General features: G+C 47.7%; 2 protein-coding genes across 6 annotated transcripts; both read left to right on the top strand.

Annotated features, from left to right (window-relative positions):
• The first annotated feature begins 238 nt into the window (after positions 1–238).
• Positions 239–5,043, top strand: LOC146234945 (NADH-ubiquinone oxidoreductase 75 kDa subunit, mitochondrial-like). The gene is made up of 12 exons (XM_084689019.1): positions 239–348; positions 742–824; positions 1,439–1,533; positions 1,627–1,734; positions 1,850–1,926; positions 2,141–2,222; positions 2,470–2,600; positions 2,866–3,051; positions 3,364–3,498; positions 4,301–4,415; positions 4,544–4,689; positions 4,803–5,043. The coding sequence occupies exons 2-12, from the start codon at positions 743–745 to the stop codon at positions 5,041–5,043; spliced, it is 1,398 nt and encodes a 465-aa protein (XP_084545145.1). The 5' UTR covers positions 239–348; position 742.
• A 700-nt stretch (positions 5,044–5,743) lies between these two features.
• On the top strand, positions 5,744–16,192 carry ino80da (INO80 complex subunit Da). 5 transcript variants are annotated; one of them, XM_084689013.1, is made up of 10 exons: positions 5,744–5,859; positions 7,946–8,192; positions 8,279–9,093; positions 9,448–9,547; positions 9,653–9,877; positions 10,360–10,469; positions 10,638–10,771; positions 11,535–11,758; positions 11,893–12,050; positions 12,214–16,192. In XM_084689013.1, the coding sequence occupies exons 2-10, from the start codon at positions 7,975–7,977 to the stop codon at positions 13,227–13,229; spliced, it is 3,000 nt and encodes a 999-aa protein (XP_084545139.1). In that variant the 5' UTR covers positions 5,744–5,859; positions 7,946–7,974; the 3' UTR covers positions 13,230–16,192. The 5 variants fall into 5 exon arrangements, with proteins under 5 accessions (XP_084545139.1, XP_084545138.1, XP_084545136.1 ...); XM_084689012.1 differs by having other exon boundaries at positions 5,780–6,295; XM_084689010.1 differs by having other exon boundaries at positions 5,780–6,460.
• The last annotated feature ends 221 nt before the right edge of the window (positions 16,193–16,413 follow it).

Below are 16,413 nucleotides of genomic sequence, written 5' to 3'. Positions count from 1 at the left end.
CAAGTCCTGCTGGGAACAACTGCTGCAATTATAGGCTATTAACATCTATAGACTTATTATTACCGCTATTAAACACAACATATCTGGTCAACACATGCTTTGGAATAGCTTACATTCTGTGCATATGACCTAAAACAGGCCGTGTTATTGGCTATGCGACCATTTAAAACAAACGAGTTATTTGTATTATGAGTCAGGAATGCATAACATCCGATATTGTCATTTACATTTTTAGGTCAACTAATTTATAGTTGCTGGGTTTGTCCAATTGAATTTACCGTGACGCAGTTGAGTAGGAGTGCACAGTCACCGACTACACAGTCTGGGTCAGGGTTGAGCAGCGGCAAGGTACGGATTATAATAGATTTAAGATTTTGAAATGTTAAAATAACATTGTATTCATACACGTAACACGTATGCTATTGGGGTATAGCTAGCTGTTGTAGTTAGCCTACTGTATACGAACTCATTTAACCTATAGGTTAGGGTTAGCGTTATAATCGCTATGTGCGTAGCCTTCCTTATCTCGCTTAGTTTAGCCAACTTTGCAAACAGTGGATAACCGAGGACGTCAAATTTAATTGTAGCCAATAATAGCTATCATGTACCCCAATTTAAGGTTACAAAATACAGCGTGTTTATGTTGCAACTTTAGAAGTGACCGATTGTAAACTCCATAAAATCTACCAACTGCTAAAGATGTGCAGTAACGTTTGTTTGTAATTTTTTTTTTATCATAAGGATGTTGCGTTTGCCTGCAGTGAGCCGCACTCTCTCAGCTGTGACGCTAACCAAAGGGGGCGTTCCCGCCACCACCAGTAATGGTAATATTTCCATACTTGTGGATCGATGTATTATTTTGATCGTTTAGTACTGTTCAGTCATGATCGCTTGTTAAACGCAAGTCTACTCTTGGTGACCTTGTTCCACTCCGGGATTATCGTCAGGATTACAGGTTTGCCAGAGAGCAAATAAGAGAATGAACGCCAGACTGTAGCTATAATGAGACAAGCAGTTATAGTATAGGCCTATACACACACACACACACACACGCACATATATATATATATATATATATATTACGTGCAGATGTGTTACTTTTACACTGCTCATATAAAAAATTCACCGTGCAGGGCGTATCTTTTTGGGTAGGCCTATAAAGGCATCTTTTTAGTTTTATTTACTTTGCGATGTGCACCCGGTGCATAATTTTTCAGATATATTTTCGTTTTTGGGTAGACCTTACAACAAATTGGGTAGGCCTGTGCCTACCAATGCCTATCCGTGGCTACGCCCCTGCGTAAATGTGTTTACTGAAAACCAGAGCAACTTTTTTATCCATCAAGTCATGTTCGTTGAAACCAGCTGCAAACTGAGTGTGAAATGTTGAAACCATTTGACTAGAAAATTCTGCTTTGTGTTTCATTTGTGTTTCCAGCTTGTTCTGTAGCCACAGCAGCTGCTAGCAACTTGATAGAGGTGTTTGTGGATGGAAATCCTGTTCGAGTGGAGCCAGGAACCACTGTCCTACAGGTGACTAACCCAGACTATGACCGGCAGTGATCTCATAGAATCTGCTTTGTTTGCAGTAGGTTGAGTTCACAATATGTTGAAAACTTGTCTCAGGCATGCGAGAAGGTTGGAATCCAGATCCCTCGTTTCTGCTATCACGAACGTCTGTCGGTGGCAGGCAACTGCCGGATGTGTCTGGTAGAGATTGAGAAAGCGCCTAAGGTAATCAAACGTGTTATGAAGCTTTCAGGTGTCAGTAACGTACTGTATACATCCTCATCCTGTAGGACGTGAATAACTTAACAATATATCATCTTGAGTGACACATTTCTTGTAGCCGGTGGCCGCATGTGCAATGCCAGTCATGAAAGGTTGGAACATCTTAACAAACTCTGACAAAACAAGGAAGGCCAGGTACAAATAGAAGCCACTATTTTCCTAGACTTCATCCATTAACAGTAATTATCACAGGTAGCATAACTGTGTAGTTCGATTGTAGTAGGCTAGTTGATAGGTTGGGAGCATTTGTAGGTCATGAATTGATAGTTGTTGGTCAGCTTGTTGTATTAAACTGGTGGAACCAACTTTTACAACCATGAAACCATGTGTTGTCTTTGTTTTCTGATAGAGAAGGAGTAATGGAATTCTTGTTGGCTAACCACCCGTTGGATTGCCCAATCTGTGACCAGGGGGGAGAATGTGACCTACAGGTAATCGATCTGTGCCTCACAAGTGCTTTGCTTATTTTAACTTGTTTTTATTTATTTTATTGTTTATTATTACACATGTATGTTATATTGACAATGTACATTGTAAAGCACTTTGTGACCCTGTCAGTGAAAAGCGCTGTATAAATGAATTTGACTTACTTACTTTACCTCTGGAGCTGAGAGCTGTCAAGCTAAAGGCTACGGTTAAATGAATGCGTGTGTTTGTTTCACAACGGTGTCACCACAGGACCAGTCCATGATGTTTGGCAGCGACCGGAGTCGCTTCACGGAGAGCAAGAGAGCCGTGGAGGACAAGAACATCGGCCCCCTCATCAAGACCATCATGACTCGCTGCATCCAGTGCACTCGCTGTGTACGGTGAGTCCGACCAATGAGTCCAAGGGACAAAGTAGGGGGGTCAGATGGCTGAGCGGTTAGGGAATCGGGCTATTAATCAGAAGGTTGCCGGTTCAATTTCCGGCCGTGCATAAGGGCAAGACACTTCACCCTACTTGCCTCGTCCCTGTACTTACTTACGTAAGTTGCTCTGGATAAGAGCGTCTGCTAAATGACTTAATGTAAGTACACACATACAGTGTCTTCCCTAGGGGCTAGTTTTGTCCTATGTACTCCTCTATTTCAGCTTTGCCAGTGAGATTGCTGGTGTGGAAGACCTGGGAACCACGGGCAGGGGAAACGACCTCCAGATTGGCACCTATGTGGAGAAGATGTTCATGTCGGAGCTGTCTGGGAACGTGATCGACATCTGCCCTGTGGGGGCGCTGACTTCCAAACCTTATGCCTTCACCGCCCGTCCCTGGGAAACCAGGTGTGGACATTCTCTGCTATTATGTCGCATGAGCTGTTGAAATCGTTTCCATTATTACATTTCCATGACTTTAAATGCTCCATTATTATTTTATTCAAAGCCCCGGAGAAATAATGCATGTCAGATCAAGGATTAGAAGCACATAGTTGTTTAAAAGTTGGTGGTCAGAGTCAAGAAAGGTCTGTTTTCACTGTAATTGACAAACACATTTTTTCCACAGTCCTTTCTCATTTGCACATGTATACACTCCTACTCTCCTAGAATGTGCCTTATTTTGTGATTCTTACAGTCGTCTCCTTGGATTCCTCACAGGAAGACTGAGTCTATCGATGTGTTAGACGCCGTGGGCAGCAACATTGTGGTGAGCACCCGGGCCGGGGAAGTCATGAGGGTCCTTCCTCGTCTACACGAGGACATAAATGAAGAGTGGATCTCAGATAAGACCAGGTAGAGGACCACATGAAGCCAGTATGGACTAACACCTTTTGCTCCAGTCTTAATTTACACTGTCTTCTCTGGTCCAGACGTAATTTACACTATCTTCTCTGGTCCAGACTTAATTTACACTATCTTCTCTGGTCCAGACTTAATTTACACTATCTTCTCTGGTCCAGACTTAATTTACACTATCTTCTCTGGTCCAGACTTAATTTACACTGTCTTCTGGTCCAGACTTAATTTACACTATCTTCTCTGGTCCAGTCTTAATTTACACTGTCTTCCCTGGTCCAGACTTAATTTACACTGTCTTCTGGTCCAGACTTAATTTACACTATCTTCTCTGGTCCAGTCTTAATTTACACTGTCTTCTCTGGTCCAGACTTAATTTACACTATCTTCTCTGGTCCAGTTGTAAAGGTACAGTGAGTACGAAGTTTTGTCCCGTATAAACATGTTGTGTAAGCTAATGAGGCCCTTTGAGAGTTGTTCAGCAACGCAGACAGCTCAGTGCCAGTGGAACGTTTGTTTCAAATTGTGGAGCAGCCAGCTACATTCCAGCCATTTATGTTCCAGCCATCCTGTTTAGCCAATCGCCTTTGGCGAGGGGGACCTTTTTTCTTAGCTTCATTATTAAAACCGCTGGCAGTCAAACCTGATCTTGAAGAAAGCACAGTCAATCAGATAAGAATTGGGGAGCACTCATATTTGAATCGACTTTATAATGTTACCTTTTGTAGCTTTGATTCACAATTTCTGCTCTGGTCCAGTCATCATTCACACTGAACTCTTCAGCTCTCCTGATTGGCAGGTTTGCCTACGACGGGCTGAAGCGACAGCGGCTCACCCAGCCAATGGTGAAGAATGAGACCGGCCAGCTGGTGACCACTTCCTGGGAAGATGTGCTGACTCGTGTAGCTGGAGTAGTATGTGACACACTAAATATTCCAGTTTAGCACCCACCAATATGTATGTTAATAAATACAGAGCACACTTCATCTTGTCTGAGGCCTAGCCATGTAAATGTATTCCTAAAGTGTGCTCTCATTTGCAGTTACAAGGAGCTCAAGGTAACAAGGTAGCTGCTGTTGTTGGGGGGATGGTGGATGCAGAGGCCCTTGTTGCCCTGAAGGACCTGCTGAATCGTCTGAACAGTGATCACCTCTGCACTGAGGAGATGTTCCCCATGACGGGGGCAGGGTAAGGCAAGGCAGAGAGTAACACTGGGGGGGGGGGGGGGGGCGGACGGGACAGACAGACAGACCTGGTCGAACTGTGACTATATCTGACGGGTGCGGCTTCTTTGATTGTAGGTCTGACCTGCGCTCAAACTATCTGTTGAACACTCGCATTGCCGGTATTGAAGAGGCGGATCTGCTTCTTCTGGTTGGCACCAATCCACGCTATGAGGCTCCGCTTATCAACGCACGGATCAGAAAGAGGTATCTGGGTGGCCTTGACCTTGATTTAAGTGTGGTTGAATGTGCGAGCGTCGGAATTTCCAAGAAATTACTGTCAACGTCGCAGCAAGCTTTCTTACAGGTCCAGATTTAATGTCATACACGTCTGTAGGAACTGTATTTATTTGCAGTGTCGGTATTCTCTCAGTGTTCACACAGCTAGTAATACATTACGTGAAATGGCACTTAATTGCAGTAAAATGTCATATGCATTTTTAAGAGTATTCAGTTATTGTACCCTTGTACTGTCTCAGCAAATTGCTGTCCAAGAGAGATACATTCAACCCACATATCTATTATGACAACTTAACTATTTTATTAAATACATTATTTATTTAATGTGTATGTTTACGTCTGTACCATTCCAACTTATGTAAGTATTGAATTAGGCTACTGAAGAGTATAATCAATGTTGATAAAGAATACCTTTAATAAACCTGTTTCTATGCTAGAAGTCTGTGCTGAATAAAGTCTTAGTAAAGTCAGTAAAATATCCCAAACTTTGAAGTAAACGTTTTCATATGTAGGCTAAGCTATATAATATTACATATAATATTAATATAAAATGTATTATTCACAATAGAGGAACTAGCCTATTAGAATCGGAACGAACTTTTTTCTTAATGTTCCCAAGTCGATAAACAAATGTCGAATCAATAAGTAAAACGTGCATTATTTTTTAGATTGATATAAGGCTGCTAAATTATGTTCCTATTTTACTGCGTTAAAATACTGTTAAGTTATATCTATTAAATAAGCATAACTGTTTCCGCTAGTTCCCAGTTTATTCAGCACGTAGGAGCAACACTGGAATCAGTGTTGAAAACTCATTCATAAGGAATGACATGATATATTAACCATGGCCAGGTCGAGATGGACATCTACCAATTGCAAGCTTGATATATTTAAAGTAATGTTCATATTTATTTTGGTGTACAGAACTGCAACAAATCTTCACTTCAGACTGCACCATACTACCCTACCCAGGACTTTTTGTGGCCTTTCTTCACTGCTGTTGCTATTACAAAGTTGAATTTCCAATATGGTAGAAGAGGTTGTTGTTGTTCAGTAGACTGTTGTCATGTCCCCGCAGTGCCTGTAGTGGTGCTGTGAGGAGTCTGCTGTGGACTGAACTAAAATCCCCAGCAGCTTCCAACTGCTAATATTTGCCTTGGATAATCTATATTTACATGCATCAGTATATGAAGTCATACTGTATTCGAGTAATATCAATGTTAGGATCCTAAAATATCGAATATCGATGCACATACAGCCAAGCTGTATCGAATAGACGTTTCGACTGTCTATCCGGAGTGAATACCTTATACAGCCTATACCAATTGAAGGTAAGCCGAGCCTTTACAGCGTCGAACAAAATTTTTGATGAACCTGGTTTTGGAGCAGGACTACTCGGTCTGCTTTGCTACCCGCGGCCCGTGGTTTGTGCGGCCTTCCGTCTTACAGAATCGTTTTCGTTGAAATGTTCTTGTGATGTATGAACCTACCAGATGGTATGTATGCGGATTATTAAGTAAGTGCTACGAGAAATGTCGCGATGTTTTTTGTATCCTTGCAGCCAACATAAATGTGTACATTTCTTCGTTAGAAAAACATCGGATGACATGGGGGTAACATTGTTTTGAAGGCCCTTTACTGTTTAAGCAGGCCTCTACGGCCCCCTCGCCTTTGTTTGAAACTATATTGGCCAGAAATCACGTTTTATACTGATAAAATGCTATCATACTAGTCAGGGAAATTTCGATTCATTTTTTTAAATAAATGTCAGTATATCGTAAATGCATACAGGCTTCATAATAAATATTTTAAAAAGTAGCTAATTTGCTGATGTTTCCGTTTCCTGGCTAGGACCGCTAGTCTAGCTACTTTTCGTGTTTTTAGCGTACTGTGTAGCTAGCGAGCTTATTGCTATAAACCCAGTCACGTTTTAGCTGTTAAACATTAGTGCAATTTATTTGTGGCGTCTCCGTATTGTAAATAGGGAACATTACTCAGTTCATAAATGTTCCGTTGGATTAATAAGTAGCTAGCAAGGTTTGGTAGCTGACAAATAATGAACAATTATAAGCGAGCTACAAGCCAAATGCATTTACTAGTTGACACTACTGTAACGTTAGCATCAGGTGCACCTGGGCGTTCTAGCTATAATTAGTAATACATATCATAAAGGTGTTGTTAACCACTGTTTATAAATAGTTTTTTTTGTGTGTGCACATCACTATAGCAATAATCCTCTTACTCTACTGACTAGTTAGCGTTATACAGTTTGCACATTGTTGGTTTCGCTTTTTAACAACGTCAACTTACAGGTAACTGGTTAGCTGGTTTTTCACCCACATCTAGTACTAGGATACTGGGGTGGTTGAGCGTCGTACACGTTAGTGCTTGCATGCAACTATTCAAATGAACGAAGTTGTTTAAATTGTGGTTTTAATCGTGAAACACATACTAATGCAGTGGCTCTATCCGATTAACAGTGCCTGAGATGTTTGACAGCGTTTGCATCCTCCGCAAGTCTTTAGTTAGTTTGACAGTTATTTATATGCATTCTGAGCCTTGTAATATATTCAGTATACATCAGTGGAAGATATATTTTCTGAATTCAAACGAAGAACATGGCAAAAAAGGTTTTGATGAAGTGACCAAAACAAGATGAGACAAGACTAGGCAGTTAGACAGATGCTTTTATAAAAACGAAAATAAAACATTTGGTAACAACAAACACAAATTATGCAAGCAAGATAGTAGCCGTACATGGCAGGATTAGGAGGTGGACAAAAAGATCTAAAGTGTAGGTAAGATCGACAGTGCTTTTTGTCAGCAAAACTTTTCTAATTTTAACCATACTGTTGGTACACTGCTGTGAAAGTTGATTTGTACACTAGTCCACCGTGTTTGCCTGTGAAGGACAGGGGTTAGACCCTAGGATTAGTTCTGGTGATGCAAGACTCACTGTTTTCCCCGGTTTCCTCCATCAGCTGATGTTCTCAAGGACAAGAGTCACGTGATGTATGAGGGCAAACACATACACTTCTCGGAGGTGGACAATAAGCCATTGTGCTCATACAGCCCTAAGCTCTGCAAGCAGCGCAGGCTAAATGGCTATGCCTTCTGTATCCGTCATGTCCTGGAGGATAAGACGGCCCCCTTCAAGCAATGTGAATATGTGGCCAAGTACAACAGCCAACGATGCACCAACCCCATCCCCAAGTCAGAGGACCGCAGGTGAGCTCTCCTCCTTCCTCACAATCGACACGAGAGTTCTGCTGCGTACGAAAACATTAAATGCTTTTTTCATTTTCCTTTTACAGATACTGTAACAGCCACCTGCAAGTACTCGGCTTCATCCCGAAGAAGGAACGCAAGAAGAAGCACGAGGCGTTGGAAGAGATGCGCTCGAGGAACCACCTGGAGTCGGTGGCTCTCAACATAACCGTGCCCTCGTTGGCTCTGAAGGTTCCCAACGGCCTGGACCAGCTGCCGCCCTCCCCGCCCTGCGCCCGCCTGCTGCTGCCCTCCGACGGGGAGCTCCTGGACCCCTTTGCCTTCTACGAGGACGACACGGACGGGGAGGAGGGCCCCCCCAGGAAGGGCTCGACTGTCCGGAAGAAACTGCAGAGCCGGCTGGTGCTCAACCAGAAACTCCAGCTCCACCGCGACGCGGACCTTCTCCAGCCTCCGCCAGAGCACTTTAGCCCCGCGCCCGCCCCCCGGCCGCACCCTTCCACCCCCCTCCAGCCCCACCTACCCCGCCAGCCGCCAGGACTCCTCCAGCCCCCACAGCACTCCGCCATGCCCTCCTTCGTCCTCTCAGGACAGCAGCAGGGACTATTATGCAATCCAGCGCAACCTCAGACACCCGCCTTTCTGCCCGCCGGGCTGCCTCCCAACACGGCCCCCAGCCCGGCCCAGCCCCCCGGGCCCTCCCTGGGCAGGAAGAGCCTGCTCGCCGCCTCGCCCCTGCCCCCCGGAGGCTGGGACCCGGTGGCTCCTTCCCAGCGGCACGTGGTGGCCATGCGCCCGGCTGTTTTCTCACCGCCCGCTGCCTGCCTCGCCAGGCTCCAGCATCTGGTGCAGCTCTGCAGCCAAAGACATCAGCAGCATGGAGACCTCTTCCCCCACCTAGGTGCCTCCATCTACCCCCCCCCTACACACACAATCACAGACAGTCAGCAATGTTGACCTGCATTGTATGTTAGCTTTGGCTGTGTGATACCATTTACATTTAGTCACTTAGCAGACGCTCTTATCCACTTACAGTAAGTACAGGGACATTCCCCAAGAGGCAAGCAGGGTGAGGTACCTTTCCCAAGGACACAACGTCATTTGGCACGGCCGGGAATCAAACTGGCGACCTTCAGATTACTAGCCCGATTCCCTAACCGCTCAGCCGTCCGACCCCCCCCCCCCCCCAGGTCCATCTTTTGCCAGTGTACTTGACAGGAAGCTGGTGTGGCTGGACTAACTGGTTGTCTTGCAGGGTTGGACTGGTCTGAGGACAGCGAGGAGGACGAGGAGGCCGAGAGGGTCCCACCATGTCAGGCCTCCTGGCGGCTCCAGGGAGGCCACATGCAGGACGGGTGCGTTGACATCGCTCCAGCGGCCATGCACGGCACAGGACAAACCATAACACACAACCAACCCACGGGTCCTCAACAATCGTCTTTTCCCCGGGGTGCAACCAGGTCCGAGGAGGAGGGCGGCTGTTCGCGACGGACGAGGCTGGCCCGGCTGTGCTCCTACCTGCAGGAGAAGTACAAGCACATGTGCAGACAGGAGAGGGCGAGCATGCGCCAGAAGAGATACCGCCACGCTTTCCGGAAGGCCCTGCTGCACGCTGCCAGTAAAGACCCGGACTGCGCTGGGCAGCTGATCCAGGAGCTGCACAACGCCTCCAGGACTTCCTCAAGGTAAACCCCCCCCCCTCCCCCGATCCATTAATGATGCCTGTTTTGGATTTGTTATTTGTGCTGCACTGAGCTATAATACTGGTGTTGAGATGTTATTATCGTCCGCTGTGCCTGGTAGCGCCTGTGGTTACTCGGCAGAGTGTCTGGTAATTACAGACCGTTCCTTGACTGACAACCGGAACAGTGAGCCAGAGCTAGGCACTTCTGATCCTTGATTTTCCATTGTGCTTTCCACATGAACACTTTGCATGTCGCTTTGGATAAAAGTGCCAGATTAATTCAATGTTATTCTATTCACAAGGTTCGGGTCTTTGATATGCAAGACTAAAAGTGTTGTACAAGTACTAACTCCTCAATGTGCAGTAGGCTGATGGTGGGGGTTTCAGAGCTGCCAGGGAGCATGATTGTAGTGGGGTTATGTGGTTCGGAGGGATTGTTGACGCTGTGCTGCTCTGTCTCCCCCCCCCCCCCCCCCCCCCCAGTGTGGCTTCACTGGGGCAGCAGGATCCAGAGACAGGAATCTGCACTGGCAGCACCAAGGGCCTTGCCTGCCACAACCCAGCTCTGCCCTTCACCCGACACTGCTTCCAGCGTATCCTTCCCTCTGCTTCCAGACACTGCTCACCCACACTCTAAGGCCCGTACGAGAGACCAACAGGAGCCAGTAACGATGATTAATCATTGATCCTTGGTTGTTATGATGTGTGTGTGTGTGAGGGGCGTGGCTCTATTGGGCTGTTTCCTTCACTGCGCTTCGCAGACATCCTGTTGAACCGCTTCCAGCAGCTGTTCTCCAGTTGCACGGCCAAATTTGCTGATGGACAACAATGCTCGATCCCTGTGTTTGACATCACGCACCAGACGCCGCTCTGTGAGGAGCACGCCAAAAAGATGGTGAGTTATCCGTGGCGCGGCCCGTCCGTGACCACGCGCTTGTAGGCACGTGAATCAAGGCTACCCCAGGGTTCTACTGAAAGTACATCCAAATAATGCACTTGGAGGAACTATTACTGGGACTAACTCTCTGGGACTAACTCTCTGGGAGTAACTCTCTCTGGGAGTAACTCTCTCTCTGGGAGTAACTCTCTCTGGGAGTAACTCTCTCTGGGAGTAACTCTCTCTCTGGGAGTAACTCTCTCTGGGACTAACTCTCTGGGACAAACTCTCTGGGAGTAACTCTCTCTCTGGGAGTAACTCTCTGGGACTAACTCTCTGGGAGTAACTCTCTGGGACAAACTCTCTGGGAGTAACTCTCTCTCTGGGAGTAACTCTCTCTGGGAGTAACTCTCTGGGACAAACTCTCTGGGAGTAACTCTCTCTCTGGGAGTAACTCTCTGGGAGTAACTCTCTCTCTGGGAGTAACTCTCTCTGGGAGTAACTCTCTCTGGGAGTAACTCTCTCTCTGGGAGTAACTCTCTCTGGGACTAACTCTCTGGGACAAACTCTCTGGGAGTAACTCTCTCTGGGAGTAACTCTCTCTCTGGGAGTAACTCTCTCTGGGAGTAACTCTCTCTGGGACTAACTCTCTCTCTGGGACTAACTCTCTCTCTGGGACTAACTCTCTCTCTGGGACTAACTCTCTCTCTGGGACTAACTCTCTCTCTGGGAGTAACTGATATTAGAGTGACTCACCAATGCGTTGGTTTGTTCCTGGCAGGACAACTTCCTGCGAGGGGATGGGAACCGGAGAGTGCAGCACCAGCAGCAGCAGCAGAGGAAGCCCCGGAAGAAGACCAAGCCCCCGGCTCTCACCAAGAAACACAAGAAGAAGCGCAGGAGAGGACCGCGCCGCCCCCAGAAACCCATCCCCCCAGCGCTGCCCCAGGGCAACCTGGGAATGCCTTCCTCCAGCCTGGCCATGCCCACTCAGACGAGCATCAGGTCAGTCCAGCCAGAGCTCCAGCCTACTGTGGGGGAGGGGTGTGTGTGGTGGAGGTGTGTGGTATGGGGTAGTGTGTGTGTGTGTGTGTGTGTGCTGTCCCTGCCGTCCTCCTGAAGGTGTGACCTTGTTGCAGGAGTCCCTCCACCCCAGAGCTGAGCACCGACGAGCTCCCCGATGACATCACCAACGACATGGCGGACATTCCACACGACCTGGAGCTCAACCAGGAGGACTTCTCCGACGTTCTGCCCAGGCTCCCCGACGACCTGCAGGACTTTGACCTGTTTGAAGGTACCCTGACGTGCCTCACCGCCATTCACTGTCACGACCGTTACGTGAACCTTACTGATCTTTTATCGATCACGAAAGTGAAGTCAGTCAGAGGACCTCCCACTGAGCAGTCCACCAGGGGTCTCTGGATGTGAGCATTGTGTGTGTGTGTGTGTGTCTTCAGGTAAGAACGGCGAGCTGCTTCCCACCACGGAGGAGGCTGAGGAGCTGGTGCGAGCGCTGCAGGCCATGGGCTCCTACCCAGACTCTCTGGTGTGCCTGACGTCCATGGGGGAGCTGGCTCCGGCCGACGCCGTGGACCACCGGGCCCTGGCCGTGTTCCCCGGCCCCGTGGTCCAGCCCGGGGGCATGGGAGACCTCCTCAACGGCCGCGGGAGCTTCCCCAGCCTGGAGCTGGAAGACAACCTGCTGCACTCGGCCGGGAGCCACTTCCCCCCGCCGCCGCCCTCGGCCCAGACCCCCGCCCAGACGCCCGCCCCCGGGCCCAGCCTGACCACCTCGGCCTCCGCCGGCCCCGCCTCCAGCACCCTGCTCATCCAGAGCACCCTGTCAGAGCGGACGTTCCCCCGGACGCACCCTCCCCACGTCCTGGCCAAGTCCGAGGGGCCGGGCTCCCCGCTGCGGGGCAGCCAGTACAGCAGCGAGCACGTGCCATCCCCCTACAGCGAGCACATGGCCTCGCCCCACGCCAGCTCCTTCCAGACAGACTCCCCCCTCCTGCTGGAGGGCCCCCTGAGCGGGGTCCCGGCCCCCACGCGCCCCTCCTGGAACAACCTGCCCCTGCCCCTCACGGACCCCACACAGTTTGGTAACCTCGTCGGACCGGAGGGTCACCTCATATCCACCTCTCTGTCCACGCCCCCTTCCACCAGCCAATCCGTGACCCTGCAGCCCATGGCCGCCCTCTCAGCGATGCCCCAGAGAGGCCTGACGGGCTTGACTGCTCCCCCCGGCGCTCCGGCGCCCTCGCCCCGGGACATCCTGGCCTCCACCCAACCCAAGCAGCAGCTCCCCCAGTTCAGCGCTGCCTTCGGCCACCAGCTGGCCTCCCACAGTGGCATCCCCAAGGACGTGCAGCCCAGCCACAGCTCCACGGCGCCCCCCACTGGCTTCTCCATAGCCAGCGCGACCGCCGCAAGTGCCAACAGCGCCACGCCCCCCTTCCCGCAAAGTAACTGAGTTAGCCAGCCTCGCGCGGGTCTCGCCAGTGGACGCGCTCGACGGTCCAATTCGCTCGGGGAAAATGATCGGCCCAACATGATCTGTGACGAGAGTGCAATGTTTTTGTAGGTTTGTCTTTGTTTTTTTTTAAGGTGCACTATTTTGCACAACCTCCGATTTCTTGTTCTTGGCGTTGGGTGATTTTATTGATCTAGACACCAATTGGCAACCTCATGCTTAACGGTATGAACAGGTCGTTTCTCTTGAGTCCACTGGCCGGGCCGCATGCTGCTTGGTGGTTGTACACAGCGGGGTGGGGGTGGCGGTGGGGTAGCTGGGTGGGGTGGGGGGGCAGGGGACCCAGTAGCCAGTAGACTGGTCTGATGACAAACATTGGTGGAAGGACCTCAGACAGACAGATGATTCCTATCACAGTGACAGAAACAGTGCTGGAGAATTCAATGACAAAGCCTCAAATCAGTGGTCTGTTTCTTTTTTGTTTTTTTCTTTGTTCCTTGTTTGTATTTTCCAGTTTTAGTCCTGTCTAACAGCCATGAACTATATCCTGCCTTGCTCATATGTGTGATCATTGCATTTTTCTTTTTTTCCCATTGGTTACACACACACACACACACACACACATCTCCACTCATTACTAACCATGACAGAAGTTCTAGTTGTGAGGATGAATGACCGTGACCCTTAGCGGGGCAGAGGAACCCCCTCTGTCAGATGCGATCTTGAAGTCAAGTCCCACCTTCCTGGATTTCTCACACACAGAAATCGCCAAACAACTTTTAAAACACCAGTTTTTATATTGTACATATTTGCTCTTTTTATGGGTTACTCAGAAACTTCAACAGAACTTTTGACTTCACGATTGGTTGTGGACCTCTAATATAGGTGGCCTATTTAGAAACTTGAAGGTAAATCTGGATACTGAAAGCAATAAACTCATGACATACTCTATTGTCACAGTATTGTAATGTAATGTATTGGTCTTCACTAGTTGTATCTTAACTATGTAATCCAAACTGATGTGGGTCAGAAATATGCTTGGGCCTGTATAACTCTTGTCATAAACCTAATTTGAAACAAGGCTGAACTGTTTTCTACAAACTGGCCTGTCCTATAGCAGACCACTGACCAGGTCAGACCATGTGGTCTAACTGGCCTGTCCTATAGCAGACCACTGACCAGGTCAGACCATGTGGTCTTGGGTCGTGCGGAGTAGCGTTACCCAGCTCTGATGGACGAGGGGGTCGGTGTAACGGTCTGGGTGTGGACAGCCACCCCCCAGGGGCAAGTGTCCACTCCTCTGCCCCTCGCTGGGCTGGGGATGTCATAATGGCCTTTTATAGGGAAGTGCATGCCCATGTTCTCCCTCTGAGAGAGGAACTCTCTCCTTCAGGAACCCAGAGGCCAAGTGACACGGAGCGGGCCTGTCTTTCTATCAGAACCAACCGACCCGGGAACCGACCAAGAGGAGGTTGTGTTTATGAATTGGTATACGGATGTGCGTGTTCTTCCCTCCTGTCTGTCTCTGTCTGTCTGTCTGTCTGTCTGTCTGTCTGTCTGTCTGTGTGGTAGTGTGATGCCACGATGTAAACTGGTGCAATGAGCATGCCTGAGATATAACGCTGTCTGTGGAACTCAAACGCTCGATTTATCAGGTGAATTTCTAGGGTCGATGGTGCATGGTAACTGGGGCCCCTCTCTTTAACTGTGTGGTTGGGGGAATAAGGATTCAGCTCCATCTACCTGACAGCTTGTCCTTCTCTGGTTTTCTGAACTACTCTTGAAAACCGTACAACCATGAGTTGTGGTATGATTTTATAGAAACGGACAGATTCTCAGACATTGTTGAGTATTGGGTATGTTCATAGAGTAGCAATCTCCCTACGTTGGGTTTTATTGGTGAGTTGAGTGGCAGTGGATTGAAAATTAAAAAGGAAAAAAAAAATTGTCATTTGTGGTGGAACACCTGTCTTGTTTTAATGGCTATCAAAATTCTTGGAATCTTTCTCTTAAACGTGGAATGATCAATGTTTGTGTGCACTTTGTCATTACGTTTTGGCAAAATGTCTTGTAGGACAGTATTTTTGATAGCTATTAAACCGTAGCGAGCTGTGGCTTCTGAAAGACTGGGATTGCATGTGAAGACGAGCTTTGGGCTGAGAGCAGGAACCCCGACATCGTCCCCTGATGGGAACTACAGACTTAGTCCTCGGTGGCATTAGGTTTAACTATATGCATTTCATACTTTTTTACGATTAGCAGTATCCAAAAATCCCTTTGGATTTCATTGTAGGTCTGTTTATCAGCTGTTGTCCCATTTCTGGTTCCTTTTGACCAGGACGTCCGCAGCGTCGTCAGGGTAACCACGCCCCAGGTCCTGCTCAGCCAAGGCCTCGTTCTCCCCCAGTTCCAAAGAAACATGTTCAAGTACGCGCTACAAGAGCAGCCAGTTTAGCTTGCAGTTTTGGCTCGATGACTATGTTGTTGTCTTGATGTGCAGCCTCTAGGAATTAGGCTAGGTGGTCTGGAATGTTTCTTGAATTCGAGCAAGCAAGGCTATTTACCAAGCATGAGATTAGTCACTGCACAGGTCATCCTCTCCCCCCCCCCAACTATTAAAGATCAAAATGAACAGGGCTCTGTAAGCACTTGTAACTGCTTGAATTCAGAGATTGCTGAGAAATTCCTATACTCATTGAATGTACTGTATTACTGTTTTTAAAGATGATAGGATGAGCTAATAATATTCTACTCACCTTTTGTTATTGGTCCTTGTTTAATTTGTCTAAGGTATTTTTTTGTATACAAAGGTTTACATTTTTATGTATATTTTTCTTGTGTACAAATTATGTAATATGTGTATAAACACTGTATGTAATATCTGTATATAGTGTGATAAAATTTGATCTTTTGTTTTTGGATGTATAAATAAAACTTGCTGTGAGGTATTCACTGACATTGGATGTCGATGGGAGTTTTGTTTCCTCAACTGGAATTGTGCGTTATCATAAATGGTTCTAGTAAGTAATATTGGTGAAATTCACTGTAATGTATGGATGTCATTTGTGTATGTGCTATCTACAACCAGAAGAGGGCATGCCTTTCCTTGAGTCTGTCATGTTACACTGAAACGTAAAGTATATTTACATTTCCAACATGTTTACCTGGTACTCATCCAATAGCC

This window comes from Hypomesus nipponensis, chromosome 23 (genome assembly GCF_054491055.1).
Source record: "Hypomesus nipponensis isolate SF chromosome 23, ASM5449105v1, whole genome shotgun sequence".
In the NCBI taxonomy this organism is placed as follows: Eukaryota; Metazoa; Chordata; class Actinopteri; order Osmeriformes; family Osmeridae; genus Hypomesus; species Hypomesus nipponensis.
Note: the sequence above shows the minus strand (reverse complement) of the source record. Positions and strands in the feature narration are given on the sequence as shown.